Source organism: Pleurodeles waltl, chromosome 1_2 (genome assembly GCF_031143425.1).
Source record: "Pleurodeles waltl isolate 20211129_DDA chromosome 1_2, aPleWal1.hap1.20221129, whole genome shotgun sequence".
Taxonomy (NCBI): Eukaryota; Metazoa; Chordata; class Amphibia; order Caudata; family Salamandridae; genus Pleurodeles; species Pleurodeles waltl.
In genome coordinates this window covers 45,501,940-45,520,864 of record NC_090437.1, presented here as the reverse complement: position 1 = coordinate 45,520,864, position 18,925 = coordinate 45,501,940, and the positions used below count along the sequence as shown (strand labels likewise).

At 43.2% G+C, this 18,925-nt stretch overlaps 1 protein-coding gene across 5 annotated transcripts in view; it reads right to left on the bottom strand.

Annotated features, from left to right (window-relative positions):
- MAPK10 (mitogen-activated protein kinase 10) overlaps positions 1–18,925 on the bottom strand; it is a 794,060-nt gene that overhangs the window by 138,649 nt on the left and 636,486 nt on the right. For all 5 annotated transcript variants that reach the window (XM_069236167.1, XM_069236182.1, XM_069236175.1 and 2 more), the window contains one exon: positions 3,930–4,054. In XM_069236167.1, coding sequence (XP_069092268.1) covers positions 3,930–4,054 — 125 coding nt within the window. The remainder of the gene's footprint in view (positions 1–3,929; positions 4,055–18,925) is intronic.

Genomic DNA, 18,925 nt, shown 5'->3' with positions numbered 1-18,925 from the left:
CCCAGCGGGAAACTCAGAATGCCGGCCGCGGTCTTCAGACCGCGGTGCGGTATTCCTGCGGCGCAACTTTGGCGGGCGGCCTCCGCCGCCCGTCAAAGTTGTAATGAGGGCCAAAGGCCTTTCTCGGTACACCCCTTTGCAGAAAGCACTAGTATAAAAAAATAGCAAGGCAAGGGTGTGAGTTACGTTATGCATAATAACATTTGGTTTTAGGTTGTGTGTTTGTCAAACCACAACCAACAATTTAAATGTGTTTTTCAGTGAATTTGTTGTTAATTTTATATCTTTTTCCCTTGCCAGGCACATATTCTGCATGAAAATAAAATGGTAGCCATATGATTATGAGGTTCCTCACAACTGTGATTTTGAAGTGTCAGATTGGTTAATTATTAAGTTTTGTGCCCCCAATTTCCATGACTAGTGCTGGGAGGCCTTCTGGTAGCCATGCGCTATACAAGCAATCTTCACATAACATAACATAACATGACTCAGCATGCCCCTTAGCAATCCTCCAGGGTTTGTCACCTGAACTTTGCTGTGGATTTTTTTTCAGGGTGCTAAATTTATGATTTTGTCCTGATTCTTGATTTTCAAGATGGTATAACAAATTTGTTGATTCTTTTCATAAGCAAATAACCTGTTCTAATTAGCTCAGCAAACTATACTGAGTGAATTACAGTGTTTTTTTAAATGTAAAATGTTAAGTTTCAACTGACATTTTCAAAAATATGTATATATAAATGTATATTTGTTGAGAGAGATCGAATACATAACTGATGATGATATCAGACCATATTTCATGTTACCCTCTATGTATTTTTATATGACATGTTTATTGTGTGGAAGTTGGAATGAAAAGGGTGTTGTTTACAAGCAAACATTGGACTATACTATTAAGTTGTTCACACTAAAAAGAGACCAATATGTAATGTACCTAAGGCACTTGAAACAATCATAGCTCGTCAAATATCTGCCCATCTGGAGACAAATGGTCTTCTCTACAACTCCCAGTAAGGCTTCTGAGACTGAAGAAGCACGGAAACCAATATATTAAACATAGGAGAAGAGTTACTACATAGCCCTGATGAAAGCCAGTCTAGCTCAGCAATCCTACTTGGTCTATCACCCTCTTTAGAGAGCATTAACCACCCGATGACCAGCAAACTATCTGGTCAGGAGGTATCAGTGGATCTATGCTGGCACCTCCTGCATAACTGCACTCCTCAAGTGAAATGGGGTCCTTTCCTCCACATATCTGCCAATAACACCTATGGTGCCATTGCTCTGATTTGATGCATATTATATTCAATACGTGTATGCCCTTCCAGTCTGTCATCTTGGAATTCTACAAAATTGGATTTCATATTTGTGCCGATAACACATAGTTCCAGTTTAAGGTGAAATAATGACCCAAAGAAACTCTTCAATGTATTGAATTGTCTCCTCCATGTCCATTGGTGGGTGCAAAATGATTGCCTTTGCCTGAACATGACTAAACTGCAATGAAGCTCCAAGTATCTGTGAGACCCTTTCCTCTATCTTTGCCCATGATCTTGGAAAACCTAATCTCTTTGAATGAGGTTTATAATTTGGGAGTGATATTGAATGCCACTCTTTCCTTCATTCATCAGATCAGTGTAATATCCACATTTTGGCATTCTAGCAACTACAGCAATTGAAAGCGGCTCTGTCACTGTTGCAATGCTACCAGAGAATCTTCACCACTCTTGGAATGATTTGACTTGACTAGTGCAACATCCTTTCCACTAGCCTCCACCTCACTTCGTTCTTGGAACTCCAGTGTACAGAATTATGGAGCTTGTCTGCTATTTGGTCTGAAATGGCAAGACCACATCTCTCCTGCTCTTAGCTCCATCCTCTGGCTCTTCGTAAAGGAAAGAGCATACTTTAAAATTCTCTGCCTCCCAGTAAAGGAAAGAACATCCTCAGCAATTGAAGGTTTGACACTTCGAGGCATATTTACAAGAAAGTGGTGCATCAGCTCTGATGAACCACTTTTCTTGCATCACCCTGTGCCCCCTAATGTCATCATGGTAGTGCTGTACTTCCTATACAGTGCACCGTGGCGCTTGTTAGTACAATAGTGTCATAATTGATGGCACTATTGTGGCACTTTGCAGGATTAGTGGAACAGATTATGGCAATGGTCCAGCAAAACACAGGGAGGCCCATAGGTCATTATGGGAGCATCACTTTAACGCCTGCCCTGAGCAGGTAAAAATGACTGATAAATTGTGCAGTGAAATCTTGCATATTTCACTGCACCATTGTTTGGGCCTCCCTGCATGATAATGCCCCCCTTATATACATTATACCTGGCGCCGGTATAATGTGGTGCCAGGGGTTACACAGTAGCACAATGCATGCATTGCACCACTTTGTAAATCTGGCACACTGTGGGGGCATCCGTAACACCTCCTTAGCTGCAAAAAAATTGTTATAGGGTGGCGCAAAGGGCTTGTAAATATGCCCCTTGATCGTTCCAAACCAGAATTTCTTCCTCAGGAACTCTCTGCCTCATCATTTGAGGCTAGAAAGTGATCACCTTTAATTCAGAAACTTCTTAAAAATCCATCTATTGCACTCATATTTAGATGGTCTCCCACAACCCACAATACCCTGCATCAGCTGAATTATTCATCCAGGTCAGATGCCTTAGATTGTCTTGTCTCTTCCCTAGGGCTAAAGGACTCTTCCTCCATCAAAACTTAACACCTCCTCTGGAATATATTGACAGCAGATTTTCTACCATACTGTTTTTTTCTGCAGCATTACTGATTGGTGCCTCACCCAGTTTCATTCTGCCATGGGGTTTTAAATATGGATTTACAGCTCTTGCAAGATTGTTTAATATCTGTTCCATAATCTGTAGATTTCAACAACAAAAATATTTCTAGCTCATGTGCATGGACGTCAATTCACCGAAATGCCAGTGGTAGCAAAAGTGACATCACATGTCCTTTGACCTCTGCTTTCACTCACCCACACATACTTATACATACACACACATTCACACTAACACTCTCCCTCACATAAACACACCCGCAAGCACGCACCCAACATACATTTAAATGCATTGTTTACTTACCTCAGCTGCCATGGAAGGGCATATCACAACTAATTGTACTAAATTTTTATTACACTAATTGTGAATAATATATTATTATTCACTATTAGTGTATTGAAAAAAATTGACAGAAAAAAAGAGTGGAACCCCAACTGATGTCCACAAGGACGAGCTACTAATGTGCTCATTGCACTGAATTTGCCATCTATGAGGCCAGGGGCTCGCAAAGTCAGTGCCAGGGGTAGCAAAGGGCAAGTTAGGGGTCACAGCTGCGAACCCTGGCGACCCCTATACGACGTCCATGATCATATGGTTCAAAGGTAACTGGAAAAGAGCGCCACAAGAGGTTCCAGATGCAACAATGGTTAACTGGTCACTTTTCAGTTATGATAGCTAAATTCAGTTGTTAAACTGGTGCCAATGAGGTAAGACCTGCCCTAGCTACTATCGATGAATGTAAAAAATTGCAAAATAGCTCGGCAGTGCTGCCACAAAATGTGCCACAATACGAGGTATAATTTAGTCCACCCCGCCTCATAATTTGTTTCTCTATTGCCACATAATTCCATTGGTTCTGACTATAGCCCTACATAGAGTAGATGAAGGGCCTGATTTAAAGTTTAGAATAGATGGAGGGCCTGATTTGGAGATTGGCAAACGGGTACTCTATAAATGTGACATATCTGTTGACTACTTTACAAGTGCCATAGGATATAATGACCTTGTAGTAAAGATCCATTATATTTGTAACGGAGTAACCTTAAATTAGGCCCTTAATTTTTAATTATTTTTGTTATTGCATTTCACAGGGTTGTGAACAAGTGGAAAGGCACTGGCTTACCGCTTCCACTTCTGCTGGGTCATACCAAACATTAATGTATGGGTGCTGCAAGGCTTCATCCACAGATATCCGCTTTGCTGGATCAATCACAAGCATCTTTGATAAAAGATCCCGGGCTTGGCTGGCTAAAGCAGGGAAACGACAAAAACAAGCAACACACAGGTCAATTTGTTCATTTGCAGGAAAATAGAATCCCATATTGTAGAATGCTGAACATTTTATCTCTAAAGTCAAGTTTATCTTAGGTAAATAAAACGAATTTCAGAGCTCACACTGATATTTCTGAAAGATACTTGTTATTTTGCATTGGTTACATATGACACACATCCTCTGCCTCCATGAACATATCTCATAAAATATGCAGCCGGTCCTACCTAAACTAGAAACACATACATTTGCTCAGGAACCATTTACAAAAAAGACAAAATGTTGAGCATAACATCTTTTCTCTTTTGGTGTATTCTATGTTGGCACTTTTTATTTTAAGACTAGAACAGGTTATTCGGGAAGTGGTTGCTTCTACTTTTCATTTTATTTTTCTGTATTCAGTGCTTGGGCTTGTTTTCTATCTCTTTTCTGGAAATTAAAAACTGTGGTCTGATGTATAAAATTAGGTGAAGAATACTAGAAGTGAAAGGGCAAGAACGAGGGGTGTTTCCTTTTTGACTCTGTAAGGTGGCTGCCATGCCATCTGGTTGAAAGACTTTCTAGTCTCTGCCCTCCAGCAGTGTTACCTGCTCATCTACTGGGGTTTGCTGTCACGTGCGTCACTTTCATCACAGTTCATTTATGCGCATGGCGCCATTATTTTTGGCCTGACTAACATTTGATTTGGTTCTTTAGAAGCTACTCATCAACGCAGGGGTTCATTTCTGAAAAGCAAAATAACGATGATCTTAGCACAGAAAGAGTTTTTTAAATAACATGTTGCAAAATTACTCTTATTGCGCGAAATGTCGTTTGCGCAACTATAAAATGTCACTCAAGATACCGGGAGGAGACTGGGTTCAGCAGAAAATTCCCTTTGGCCAGAACCAGAAAGGAATTTGTTTGCATAATGATGAAATGAATTAAATTTTTAAAGCTGTCTTCGAATAGGCAAACCGACGCTATGATAAGAATGCTATAGTAAGTGCTGAAGAGCTGGTGTTCAGCTTTTTTTTTTAAAGGGATTTTTCAAAGTGAAAGTGGAAGGGTGTTTCAAAGTCTGGCTGCCAGCACAGAGAAGGAACTTCTGCCTCTCCTGACTTTGCAGACTTCTGAACCTTGGAGCAGGTTGGCTGAATGCAGAGTTCTGTGGAGAGTGTATTGCACCATCTTCTCTCTTAGATACACAAGGCCTGTCTAATGGAAGACACTCTGTGTAATAACCAAAGCCTTGAAAGGTATCCGTTTAGTTATAGGTAGCCAATGTAGCTCCTTGTGTAGTATGGAGAAATGACATGTCTAGCCGGAATCTTCAGAATCAGCCTTGTTGCTGAATTCTGGACTATCTGTAATCTCCACATTTTATAAGCAGGGGGCCCAGGCTAAAGGAGTTGGCTTAGTCCAGTCTGGAGGCTATCAATGCATGCCGGATGGTCCATCAGGTAGAAACTGGTACCAGAGGAAGTAACTTCTTTTGGGACTTGAGCAGGAAAAATCTAGTTTATGAGACAGAGGAAATGTGTGGATGGAAGGTAAAATTGTCAAATTGGACCACTATATTTCTAACTGTGGACGTCAGCATACAGGGGCCTGACCCAGTTCCACAGCCCCCCAACTGTGGGTATTGAGATACATCTTGGTTCCGAAAAACAGAACCTCCCCTTTTGTCAGAATTAAGTTTTAGACAATGGACGTTTATCCAGTTAGCCAAGGCACCTACGCATCCATTAAACAAATCTGCAATGCCTCCATTACATTGTTAGAAGGAAAGTAAAAGCTGCAAGTCGCGAGCATATGACATCACCTTGAAGCCCAAGACTGCACCATCTTAGCCACTGACAAAAACCCTGATTAAATATGTTTAGTAACCTACTTAAAAAATATATACACGTATGTGTGTGAACATGGATTTGAGAAATAATTATTTTAAAAAAATAGCGTACATAGAGGTGTGGGGTAAAGGAAAGAGACACTGATGTTGCAACAGAATCTGCAAAATTGTGTCTAGCGTCGCCTAACGAAAAAAAGAAAAACAAGATAAAATGGTGCATTTTTATTTAAAGTCAAGCATTTATTTTGAATTAAGGATGACTACATATTTTACATTAATTTTAAAAAAGTGGTAACATTACTGAATTTTGGGGTGATATTTTCTTCTTCAAGATCTACCAATTGTTTAGTGTGAGATAAATCCATTTAACCACACTTGCCTTAGCATGGACCAGTTAAATTCTTCAAGGTGCTAAATCTGACAGCTGAGATCTGAAAAAAACTTTGGTCGGAGCTGGAATGGCCACCGACAGAAGAACTACCACTGTTTCTAAACATGTTGGCCTTCTGCACTATATCCATCCACGTCATTCCACTGAGAATATCCTTCATGGAGTGAGCTATCTTTGCTGGGCAAGAACCATATTCTTATTTGCAACACATTGGGCATTTTGCCTAGCAACCAGTCTGCTAAGTGTAGTAAATGTATTAATAAATACATATAGACTTGCAGTCCAAAAACAAGATGCTGAAGCATTTGACAGCATAAAAAAGGCAAACAATGTTTTTAGGTTGTGAAAAATAGACAGGGCTTGTGTAGAAATGTACATGCAAGTAGAACACATTCCAGCGTTAAATAAAACAGCATATATGTATATTCACTTAAAAAAACACAGATAATGTGGAGTCCTGGTAGCAAATGAAAAGCGAAAAACCGCTGACATCCCAAAGTAGGTTTAGGACTGCAATCTAGAAGTCACCCAACAGACATGCAAACCACAAAACGCAATGCTCTGATTGGACTCTGGATGTGACTGATGCAATTACAAATGTTGTGAATAATCTCACCAATTAGATCACATAGATTACCTTAAACATTAGGAAAGAGATAACAATGAATTTAGGAGCATATATACAGTATACTCTATTTGCGCTGAATTTGCTGCATTGTTTTACGCAAATTTGGCGCAAAACTAACTCCATATTTATATTTTTACGTTAGACCCATCTAACATCAAAATATTAAAGTTTGCACCATTTTTTAGATGTGTGAACCTACCTTGTGTCAATGAGATGCAAGGTAGGCTGTCCCATAAACAAAATAGTGCTAACACCACAGCCCCATATTTGTCCACAGGTGCCCTCCTCAAGCCCCAGGAACACCTCTACCCACACCAGAGCGACACCAGAGGATGGGGACCCCCTTCCCAGACAAGTAGGGTAAGTATAGGTAAGTATTTTTTTTTTTTAATTAAAGTGCACTGGGGGGCCCAACTTGGGACCCGTACATGGCATAGGGTGCAGTGGCCATGCCCAGTGGACACTGAGCCCCTGTGCTGGCCACTGGGGTGGTGGGCATGACTCCTGTCTTTTCTAAGACAGTTGTCATGTGGTATGGATGGTTTTGTGTCAGAAAATGATGCTAGGCTGGCTAGAGGCATTTTTTTTACCTCTAACCTGGCTAATGTCATTTTGTGGTGCAAAACCCCCTTCTCCCATACCACCACCCGACTAACATCATTTTTTTTACGCTAGCCCACCCTTTGCGCTGGCTTGCAGCATTTCATTAAATTGGCGCCCGGCTGACACTCTGGAATGACGCAATCCGGCGCTATACTTTTTTACACAAAACTACGTTTGCACAGTTTTGCGTCAAAAAGTATAAATCTGGCCCTTAGTGTTATGTTTATTTTGAGTATGTTTTGTTATTTAATTAAATTGTCTTTTTAGGTGCTGTAACTCACTGGGATATATTATGACTTCCAAAACATTGCATCTGATGTGCAAATTATGGATCGCATGTCTGCAGTGAAACATGGATCGTGGTCCTATTCACATTTCAGTGGTTTTTCAGTTTTAATTTGCAACAGTGCTCCACTCTGTGTTTTTCAGTGACTCATTGTAGTTTTTTTTTTACAACCACAGCTAACCGTTAGATCTTTGTGCACTGGGATTTGGTATGGAGTAGCACTCGCTGGGCTGCAAGGGGACTGGCTATGTGTGTCTAATGTGTATGGGGGTCACGGGGAGGGTGTGATGAGGATACAAAGTATGTACAATGCATGCTTTTCTAACTGACTTACTGCAGATATGCATGCAGCCTGCAAGAGATTAATAACTAAGACCTGTGCCTTTGCATGGTTTCTTTCACTCCTTTACTTTTGTTGAAGGTTTTTTACGCATTAGAAAATAAAATAAAATAAATAAAGCTAGCCATTATTTTAATGTAATCTTTGCTTTCTCAATACATTTTGTTTTCATTTTGCTCATTTGCCATTTGCAACAGTTCCCTGCACCCAACCAACCATTGGCGGACAGCCACCACAGCACATGGCCTTTAGATGTGCATATTAGGGGTTGGCCACAAGGAATGGGCGGGGGAAGACCTAATAAATCTTATAGGTGAGACCTACTGGCTTTGCCCATGGTTGTTTCATAGACTTCTTTTCCATTTTTTTAATACAACGAAAACTCACCCCTCAGATGCCATTTCTGTAGCTTTGGAAGTTTTCTTTCATTAGTGTCAGGTAATCAGATTTGTTTTACACTTGAAATGCAATTCACAATGTTCTGTTTAAAATGTTTCTTTTGTTGCCAGCCAATCAGGGCCTTTGGGTCCATGGTCTCGGTTTTAAGTCTGTACTACCAAAACCAATGATGGGGTGATCAAATATTCCTCGTCTAATGTTCTTATTTCCAATTGATGACTAGTCGTTAAACCCAGGTTTGAGAACAGTTTTCAGATTAATGGTCCAGGTATCTCTAACTTTTTAACCTATACGGGCCCACTCAACACAATTTTGGAGTGCTAATTTTTCAAACTACTGGAATAGGTTTACATAGGCGCTTCCTTAAGTTAAGTTGTACATTCATTCCAAGCTAGCTGTTTTCTATAGAGGAAAGCAAAGATTCAAGCGCGAATTAAAAAAGGATATGTCACATTTTGACCCCGTCTCCAACCCTACACTCCTAACGGATCTGAAGGTAAATTACCATTCAAAACCTAAATCGAATTAACTATTGGTATAGTTTCATGCATACTCGACAAATGGCTACAACAGGACAGAAAAAATGACTGATCGGAATTATGCTAAACTTGGCATGTAAATACAACTTTACACAGGGAAGCAACCTTGCTTGGTTTGGTGTAAATCCATTTAGTAGTTTTCAAGACATTACGAGGCATGTAGAGTTTAAATGAGATAAATAGCTGAATTGGTAATTCGTAGCACCTTCCCAGCTAAAATAAAAGCTTGCCAATAGATTATATCAGATCCATTAGATTATGACTTCGGGTCAGGTTCGCACTATGTCACACTGCAAAACAATAAAGAAAAAAATATTTGCGCCCGACTGGCTGGTATCACGTTATGGGGTGTCCATCTCCAGGAAGTGGAACAGCCCATAATTCGTTTACAGACGCAAAACATACTGCCATCCTGCCTCCGCTGCCATGAAACCACCAGCCATGTGTGAAATTCCTAATACAGCTTGCGGGGAGGCCAGCTGCTCGGCGGAGTACTCAGTCCTGCCTCCACGGCGGACTGGCGGTAAGACTGCCAAACTCATAATCAGGCCCTAATTTTGCAGTGCAAATTTTTAGCTCTTTGGAATTAGTTCCAAAATGAAAAATGTATGTCGTAAGGTCAAATAATCTGATAGGAGACTTTCAATACATACCAGGTATGCAGATTTATTAGTGAATGGCCAGTTCTCACATTTATTTTGCATGACTATTTAAAATAAACATTTTGTTTATCATTAATTAAAAACAACTTTAACTTTCCCTATAGTTTACCAAAGGGAGACTCCACAGTTGGGGTGGAGAACTTCTTAAGATAAAGTATAAGGAAAATGACAAAAAAGATCATTAAACTTTGTAATAAATTAGTCAAAATATTAAGTAAACTTTTTTTATGTTAAATATTAGTGTTCATAAATGTTTATGTATATGTTTTTAATGTAGAACAAGATAAAAAAAATGCCACACATTAGTAACTTAGGAGTGTATTTATAGGCCCCTAGTGCCACAGAAGCGTCACTTTTTGTGATGCTCCTGTGGCGCTAAGCACTGCGCCGTATTTACAAGGTGGTGTTAAGCCACTTTTTGTGGGCGTGCCACTGCAACACTGTAGGAGGCTGGACTGGCTTGTAGTGAGTACCAAGGGGTACTTGCACCTTGCACCAGGCCCAGTTATCCCTTATTAGTGTATAGGGTGTCTAGCAGCTTAGGCTGATAGATAATGGTAGCTTAGCAGAGCAGCTTAGGCTGAACTAGGAGACGTGTGAAGCTACTACAGTACCACTTAGTGTCATATGCACAATATCATAAGAAAACATAATACACAGTTATACTAAAACTAAAGGTACTTTATTTTTATGACAATATGCCAAAGTATCTTAGAGTGTACCCTCAGTGAGAGGATAGGAAATATACACAAGATATATATACACAATAGCAAAAATATGCAGTATAGTCTTAGAAAACAGTGCAAACAATGTATAGTTACAATAGGATGCAATGGGGAAACATAGGGATAGGGGCAACACAAACCATATACTCCAAAAGTGGAATGCGAACCACGAATGGACCCCAAACCTATGTGACCTTGTAGAGGGTCGCTGGGACTATTAGAAAATAGTGAGAGTTAGAAAAATAACCCTCCCCAAGACCCTGAAAAGTGAGTGCAAAGTGCACTAAAGTTCCCCTAAGGACAAAGAAGTCGTGTTAGAGGAATAATGCAGGAAAGACACAAACCAGCAATGCAACAACGGTGGATTTCCAATCTAGGGTACCTGTGGAACAAGGGGACCAAGTCCAAAAGTCACAAGCAAGTCGGAGATGGGCAGATGCCCAGGAAATGCCAGCTGCGGGTGCAAAGAAGCTTCGACTGGACAGAAGAAGCTGAGGTTTCTGCAAGAACGAAAAGGGCTAGAGACTTCCCCTTTGGTGGACGGATCCATCACGCCGTGGAGAGTCGTGCAGAAGTGTTTTCACGCCGAAAGGACGCTAACAAGCCTTGCTAGCTGCAAATCGTGCGGTTAGCGTTTTTGGACACTGCTGGGGCCCAGGAGGGACCAGGAGGTCGCAAATTGGACCTGAAGAGAGAGGGGACGTCGAGCAAGACAAAGAGCCCTCACTGAAGCAGGTAGCACCCGGAGAAGTGCCAGAAACAGGCACTACGAGGATGCGTGAAACGGTGCTCGCCGAAGTTGCACAAAGGAGTCCCATGTCGCCGGAGACCAACTTAGAAAGTCGTGCAATGCAGGTTAGTGTGCCCTGGACCCAGGCTTGGCTGTGCACAAAGGATTTCCGCCGGAAGTGCACAGGGGCCGGAGTAGCTGCAAAGTCGCGGTTCCCAGCAATGCAGCCCAGCGAGGTGAGGCAAGGACTTACCTCCACCAAACTTGGGCTGAAGAGTCACTGGACTGTGGGGGTCACTTGGACAGAGTCGCTGGATTCGAGGGACCTCGCTCGTCGTGCTGAGAGGGGACCCAAGGGACCGGTAATGCAGCTTTTTGGTGCCTGCGGTTGCAGGGGGAAGATTCCGTCGACCCACGGGAGATTTCTTCGGAGCTTCTGGTGCAGAGAGGAGGCAGGCTACCCCAGCAGCATGCACAAGCAGGAAAACAGTCGAGAAGGCTCAGCGTTACAGAGTTGCAGTAGTCGTCTTTGCTACTATGTTGCAGGTTTGCAGGCTTCCAGCGCGGTCAGCAGTCGTTTCCTTATCAGAAGGTGAAGAGAGAGATGCAGAGGAACTCGGATGAGCTCTTGCATTCGTTATCTAAAGTTTCCCCAGAGACAGAGACCCTAAATAGCCAGAAAAGAGGGTTTGGCTACTTAGGAGAGAGGATAGGCTACTAACACCTGAAGGAGCCTATCAGCAGGAGTCTCTGACGTCACCTGGTGGCACTGGCCACTCAGAGCAGTCCAGTGTGCCAGCAGCACCTCTGTTTCCAAGATGGCAGAGGTCTGGAGCACACTGGAGGAGCTCTGGACACCTCCCAGGGGAGGTGCAGGTCAGGGGAGTGGTCACTCCCCTTTCCTTTGTCCAGTTTCGTGCCAGAGCAGGGGCTAAGGGGTCCCTGAACCGGTGTAGACTGGCTTATGCAGAATTGGGCACATCTGTGCCCAAGAAAGCATTTCCAGAGGCTGGGGGAGGCTACTCCTCCCCTGCCTTCACACCATTTTCCAAAGGGAGAGGGTGTCACACCCTCTCTCAGAGGAAGTTCTTTGTTCTGCCATCCTGGGCCAGGCCTGGCTGGACCCCAGGAGGGCAGCTGCCTGTCTGAGGGGTTGGCAGCAGCAGCAGCTGCAGTGAAACCCCAGGAAGGGCAGTTTGGCAGTACCAGGGTCTGTGCTACAGACCACTGGGATCATGGGATTGTGCCAACTATGCCAGGATGGCATAGAGGGGGCAATTCCATGATCATAGACATTTTACATGGCCATATTCGGAGTTACCATTGTGAAGCTACATATAGGTAGTGACCTATATGTAGTGCACGCGTGTAATGGTGTCCCCGCACTCACAAAGTTCAGGGAATTGGCTCTGAACAATGTGGGGGCACCTTGGCTAGTGCCAGGGTGCCCTCACACTAAGTAACTTTGCACCTAACCTTTACCAGGTAAAGGTTAGACATATAGGTGACTTATAAGTTACTTAAGTGCAGTGTAAAATGGCTGTGAAATAACGTGGACGTTATTTCACTCAGGCTGCAGTGGCAGGCCTGTGTAAGAATTGTCAGAGCTCCCTATGGGTGGCAAAAGAAATGCTGCAGCCCATAGGGATCTCCTGGAACCCCAATACCCTGGGTACCTCAGTACCATATACTAGGGAATTATAAGGGAGTTCCAGTAAGCCAATGTAAATTGGTAAAAATGGTCACTAGCCTGTTAGTGACAATTTGGAAAGAAATGAGAGAGAATAACCACTGAGGTTCTGATTAGCAGAGCCTCAGTGAGACAGTTAGTCACTACACAGGTAACACATTCAGGCACACTTATGAGCACTGGGGCCCTGGGTTACCAGGGTCCCAGTGACACATACAACTAAAACAACATATATACAGTGAAAAATGGGGGTAACATGCCAGGCAAGATGGTACTTTCCTACACAACCCCCCCCCCAAACGAAGGACAATAAGACTAGCCATGACCTGATGAGTCTTCATTGTCTAAGTGGAAATATCTGGAGAGTCCATCTGCATTGGAGTGGCTACTCCCAGGTCTATGTTCCACTGTATAGTCCATTCCCTGTAGGGATATGGACCACCTCAACAATTTAGGATTTTCACCTTTCATTTGTTTTAGCCAAAGTAGAGGTTTGTGGTCTGTCTGAACAATGAAGTGAGTGCCAAACAGGTATGGCCTCAACTTCTTCAGAGCCCAGACCACAGCAAAGGCCTCCCTCTCAATGGCAGACCAACGCTTTTCTCTAGGGGTCAACCTCCTACTAATAAAAGCAACAGGTTGATCCTGGCCCTCAGAATTAAGTTGTGATAGGACTGCCCCTACTCCTAATTCAGATGCATCAGCTTGGACATAGATTTTTTTAGAGTAACAAGGGCTTTTCAGGACAGGTGCAGAGCACATGGCCTGCTTCAGCTCCTCAAAAGCTTTCTGACAGTTTGCTGTCCATAATACCTTTTTAGGCATTTTCTTGGATGTGAGGTCATTAAGAGGGGCTGCAATGGAGCCATAGTTCTTAATGAACCTCCTGTAATACCCAGTGAGGCCTAGGAAGGCTCTCACCTGAGTCTGAGTGGTAGGGGGAACCCAATCAATAATTGTTTGGATTTTCCCCTGCAGTGGTGCAATCTGTTCCCCACCAACAAGGTGTCCCAGATAAACCACCTTACCCTGCCCTATCTGGCACTTTGAAGCCTTGATAGTGAGGCCTGCCTTTTGCAGAGCCTCCAAAACTTTCCATAGGTGGACCAGGTGATCATCCCAGCTGGAGCTAAAGACAGCTATATCGTCCAAATATGCTGCACTGAAAGCTTCCAGCCCTTGCAGGACTGTGTTCACCAACCTCTGAAAAGTGGCAGGTGCATTTTTCAAACCAAAAGGCATTACAGTAAACTGGTAATGTCCTCCAATGGTAGAAAATGCAGTCTTAGGTTTAGAATCTTCTGACAATTTGATCTGCCAATACCCTGCAGTCAAATCAAAAGTGCTTAGATACTTGGCAGATGCCAGTGTATCTATGAGCTCATCTGCCCTGGGTATACGGTGAGCATCAGTTTTGGTTACCAAGTTGAGACCTCTATAGTCTACACAAAACCGCATTTCCTTCTTTCCATCTTGAGAATTGGGTTTTGGTACCAGTACCACAGGAGAAGCCCATGGACTGTCAGAGTGCTCAACCACTCCTAGTTCCAACATTTTCTGAACTTCTTGCTTTATGCAGTCCCTGACATGGTCAGGCTGCCTATAGATCTTACTTTTGACAGGTAAACTGTCTCCAGTATCTATAGTGTGCTCACACCAAGAAGTGGTGCCTGGCACAGTAGAGAAGAGTTCTGAAAATTGTCCTAGGAGATTTATGCAATTATCTTTCTGCTCAGCAGTAAGACAATCAGCCAAAACTACACCTTCCACAAGAGCATCTTGTTCTGTGGAAGAGAAGAGATCAGGTAGAGGATCACTGTCTTCTTCCTGTCCCTCATCAGTTGCCATGAGCAGGGTGAGATCAGCCCTGTCATAGTAGGGTTTCAGGCGGTTGACATGGAGCACCCTAAGGGGACTCCTGGCAGTGCCTAAGTCAACCAAGTAGGTGACTTCACCCTTCTTTTCAACAATTGTGTGGGGTCCACTCCATTTATCTTGGAGTGCTCTTGGGGCCACAGGCTCCAAGACCCACACTTTCTGCCCTGGTTGGTACTGAACCAAAACAGCCTTCTGATCATGCCATTGCTTCTGGAGCTCTTGGCTGGCCTGAAGGTTTTTACTGGCTTTTTTCATGTACTCAGCCATCCTTGATCTGAGGCCAAGTACATAATCCACAATATCCTGCTTAGGAGCTTTTAAAGGTTGTTCCCAACCCTCCTTTACAAGTGTGAGTGGACCCCTAACAGGGTGTCCAAAAAGAAGTTCAAAGGGGCTGAAGCCCACTCCTTTCTGGGGTACCTCCCTGTAGGCAAAAAGGAGGCATGGTAGAAGGATATCCCATCTCCTGCAGAGTTTTTCAGGGAGACCCATAATCATGTCTTTGAGAGTTTTATTAAATCTCTCCACCAGTCCATTTGTTTGTGGATGATAGGGTGTTGTGAACTTGTACGTTACACCACACTCCTTCCACATGGCCTTTAAGTATGCAGACATGAAATTGCTTCCTCTGTCTGATACTACTTCCTTTGGGAAGCCCACCCTGGAAAATATTCCCAGGAGGGCCTTTGCCACTGCAGGTGCTGTAGTGGTCCTTAAAGGAATTGCTTCAGGATATCTTGTGGCATGGTCCACTACCACTAAGATAAACCTATTGCCTGAAGCAGTAGGAGGGTCAAGGGGGCCAACTATGTCAACCCCTACCCTTTCAAAGGGAACCCGAACCACAGGCAGTGGGATAAGGGGTGCCTTTGGGGTGCCACCTGTCTTGCCACTGGCTTGACAGGTTTCACAGGACTTACAAAATTCCTTTGTGTCCTCAGACATCCTAGGCCAATGAAACAGGGGAACAAGCCTGTCCCAAGTTTTCATTTGTCCTAGATGCCCAGCTAAGGGAATGTCATGTGCCAGTGTTAGGAGGAACTTTCTGTACTCCTGAGGAATCACTAATCTCCTGGCAGCTCCAGGTTTAGGATCCCTATGCTCAGTGTACAAGAGGTTGTCCTCCCAGTAAACTCTGTGAGAGTCACTGACATCCCCATTAGCCTGTTTGACAGCTTGCTGTCTGAGACCCTCTAATGTGGGACAGGTTTGCTGTGCCACACTCAGCTCCTCTCTGGCAGGCCCCCCTTCACCCAAAAGCTCAGCAGTGTCTGCTTCCAGCTCCTCTGGTGTAGGTTCTGCACAGGGAGGGAATTCTTCTTCCTCAGAAGTAGAATCCACTGTAGAGGGAGGGATAGTAGGAAGTGGTTTGCTTCTACTAGCCCTAGCTTTAGGGAGCACTTGGTCCATTGTTCCAGGATCCAAGCTTCCCTGTCCTTTTTGCTTTTTGGCCTGAGCCCTTGTCAAAGCAAACATATGCCCTGGGATGCCCAGCATTGCTGCATGGGCCTCCAACTCCACATCTGACCAAGCTGATGTCTCCAAATCATTCCCTAACAGACAGTCTACAGGTAAATCTGAAGCTACCACAACTTTCTTTGGACCAGTTACCCCCCCCCCCAGTTGAGATTTACAACAGCCATGGGGTGGCTTTGTGTTATGTTGTGAGCATCGGTTACTTGGTACTGGTGTCCAAGTATGTGTTGTTCAGGGTGCACCAGTTTCTCAATCACCATTGTGACACTGGCACCTGTGTCCCTGTAGGCCTGGACCTCAACACCATTTATTAGGGTTAGTTGCTTGTACTTCTCCAAGTTATGGGGGCAAGCAACCAAAGTGGCTAAATCAATAGCCCCTTCAGAGACTAAAGTAGCCTCTGTGGTCTCCCTAATCAGACCAACCCCAACTAAATTACCAAAAGTGAGCCCAGCTACTCCCTTGGATTGGCTATTAGTAGGTTTGCTCCCACCACCACTGCTATTAGTAGGGACACTAGGTGTAGCAGTAGGGGTTGTAGTGGTAGGAGCAGTGGTGCCTTTCTTTGGACAACTGGGATCTGTTGTCCAATGGCCTTTTATTTTACATAAATAGCACCATGGTTTCTTTTCCTTGTTCTGATTAAAGGAGGATTCGGACCCACCACCCCCACCAGAGTGTTTTTGTGGGCCTGATGAAGACTCATTTTTAGATTTGTCCCCACCCTTGTCAGAAGACTTACCATCCTTCTTTTTGTTGCCATCTTTGTCACCCCCTGTATGAACTTTTCTGTTCACTCTTGTTCTGACCCATTTGTCTGCCTTCTTTCCCAATTCTTGGGGAGAGGTCAGATCAGAGTCCACCAAGTACTGGTGCAACAAATCAGACACACAATTATTAAGAATATGCTCTCTCAGGATCAAGTTATACAGGCTGTCATAATCAGTAACTTTACTGCCATGTAACCACCCCTCCAAGGCCTTCACTGAATGGTCAATGAAATCAACCCAGTCTTGTGAAGACTCCTTTTTGGTCTCTCTGAACTTTATCCTGTATTGTTCAGTGGTTAAGCCATAACCATCCAGGAGTGCATTCTTAAGAACTTGGAAATTATTAGCATCATTGTCTTTCACAGTAAGGAGCCTATCCCTACCTTTTCCACTAAATGATAGCCATAGGATAGCAGCCCACTGCCTTTGAGGGACATCCTGTACAACACAGGCCCTCTCAAGTGCAGCAAACCACTCGTTAATGTCATCCCCCTCCTTATAAGGGGGAACTATCTTGTGCAGATTCCTGGAATCATGCTCTTTTGCAGGATGACTATGGGGAATACTGCTGCTGCCACCATGGGTTTCTAAACCCAATTTCTGTCTTTCCTTCTCTAATTCAAAAGACTGTCTATCCAAATCCAGCTGTTGCTTTTTAAGCTTCAGTCTGGTTTGTTCCACCCTCAACTTATTGAGTTCCCTCTCTAACATTCTGTCATCAGGGTTGGTGGGAGGGACATTTCTAGAAACAGAGCTATGATGGGAATGAACAGAAGGAGACCTGTCCCTTACAGAAGCCACCCTAACAGCTTGGTTAACAGAAACATTACTACCAGTATGGTGAGAATAAATGCTTTTGCTATGATGTGAGACAACACTATTTATTTGGTGTGGCTCATCATCATTACCATCTATGCTAGACTGTCTAGTAATGGGCAGGCTAGGAAGTTTCTTTCCTGAATCTTTTCCTGGGGGAGTCCCTGAATCAGATTGAGAACTATTAGGTACTTTTTCAACAGATGGGGCACCTATGGCCTTATCCTGTTCTCTAAGCATGTTAAGTAACAGTTCCAAGGAAGGATTCTTCCCTACACTCAAACCTCTCTCTATACAGAGACTCCTTGCTCTTTTCCAGCTAAGGTTGTCATATGCAAGTTTGGACAGATCAACACTTTGGCCTGTGCCAGACATTTTTAGAGAGAGTTAAAGTGATAGAAAAAGAGAAAAAAGTTTTCAGAACTTTTTGGAAAGACAGAAAAAACTTTTTAAACTTTTAAGAACTTTTTAAAAGTTTAGAGGTACTTTTCAGCACTTAGAAAGGAGTGAAAAGAGGAAATGCAAAACTTTTTGGCTATGTGTATATACACTGACCTTGTTTTGTATATTTTTCTCTTATGAAAAGTACAATGACAAGAGTGGTAAGTAGTCTCAAGCACTTATCCCACCACTGCACAACCAATGTAGGAGGCTGGACTGGCTTGTAGTGAGTACCAAGGGGTACTTGCACCTTGCACCAGGCCCAGTTATCCCTTATTAGTGTATAGGGTGTCTAGCAGCTTAGGCTGATAGATAATGGTAGCTTAGCAGAGCAGCTTAGGCTGAACTAGGAGACGTGTGAAGCTACTACAGTACCACTTAGTGTCATATGCACAATATCATAAGAAAACACAATACACAGTTATACTAAAAATAAAGGTACTTTATTTTTATGACAATATGCCAAAGTATCTTAGAGTGTACCCTCAGTGAGAGGATAGGAAATATACACAAGATATATATACACAATAGCAAAAATATGCAGTATAGTCTTAGAAAACAGTGCAAACAATGTATAGTTACAATAGGATGCAATGGGGAAACATAGGGATAGGGGCAACACAAACCATATACTCCAAAAGTGG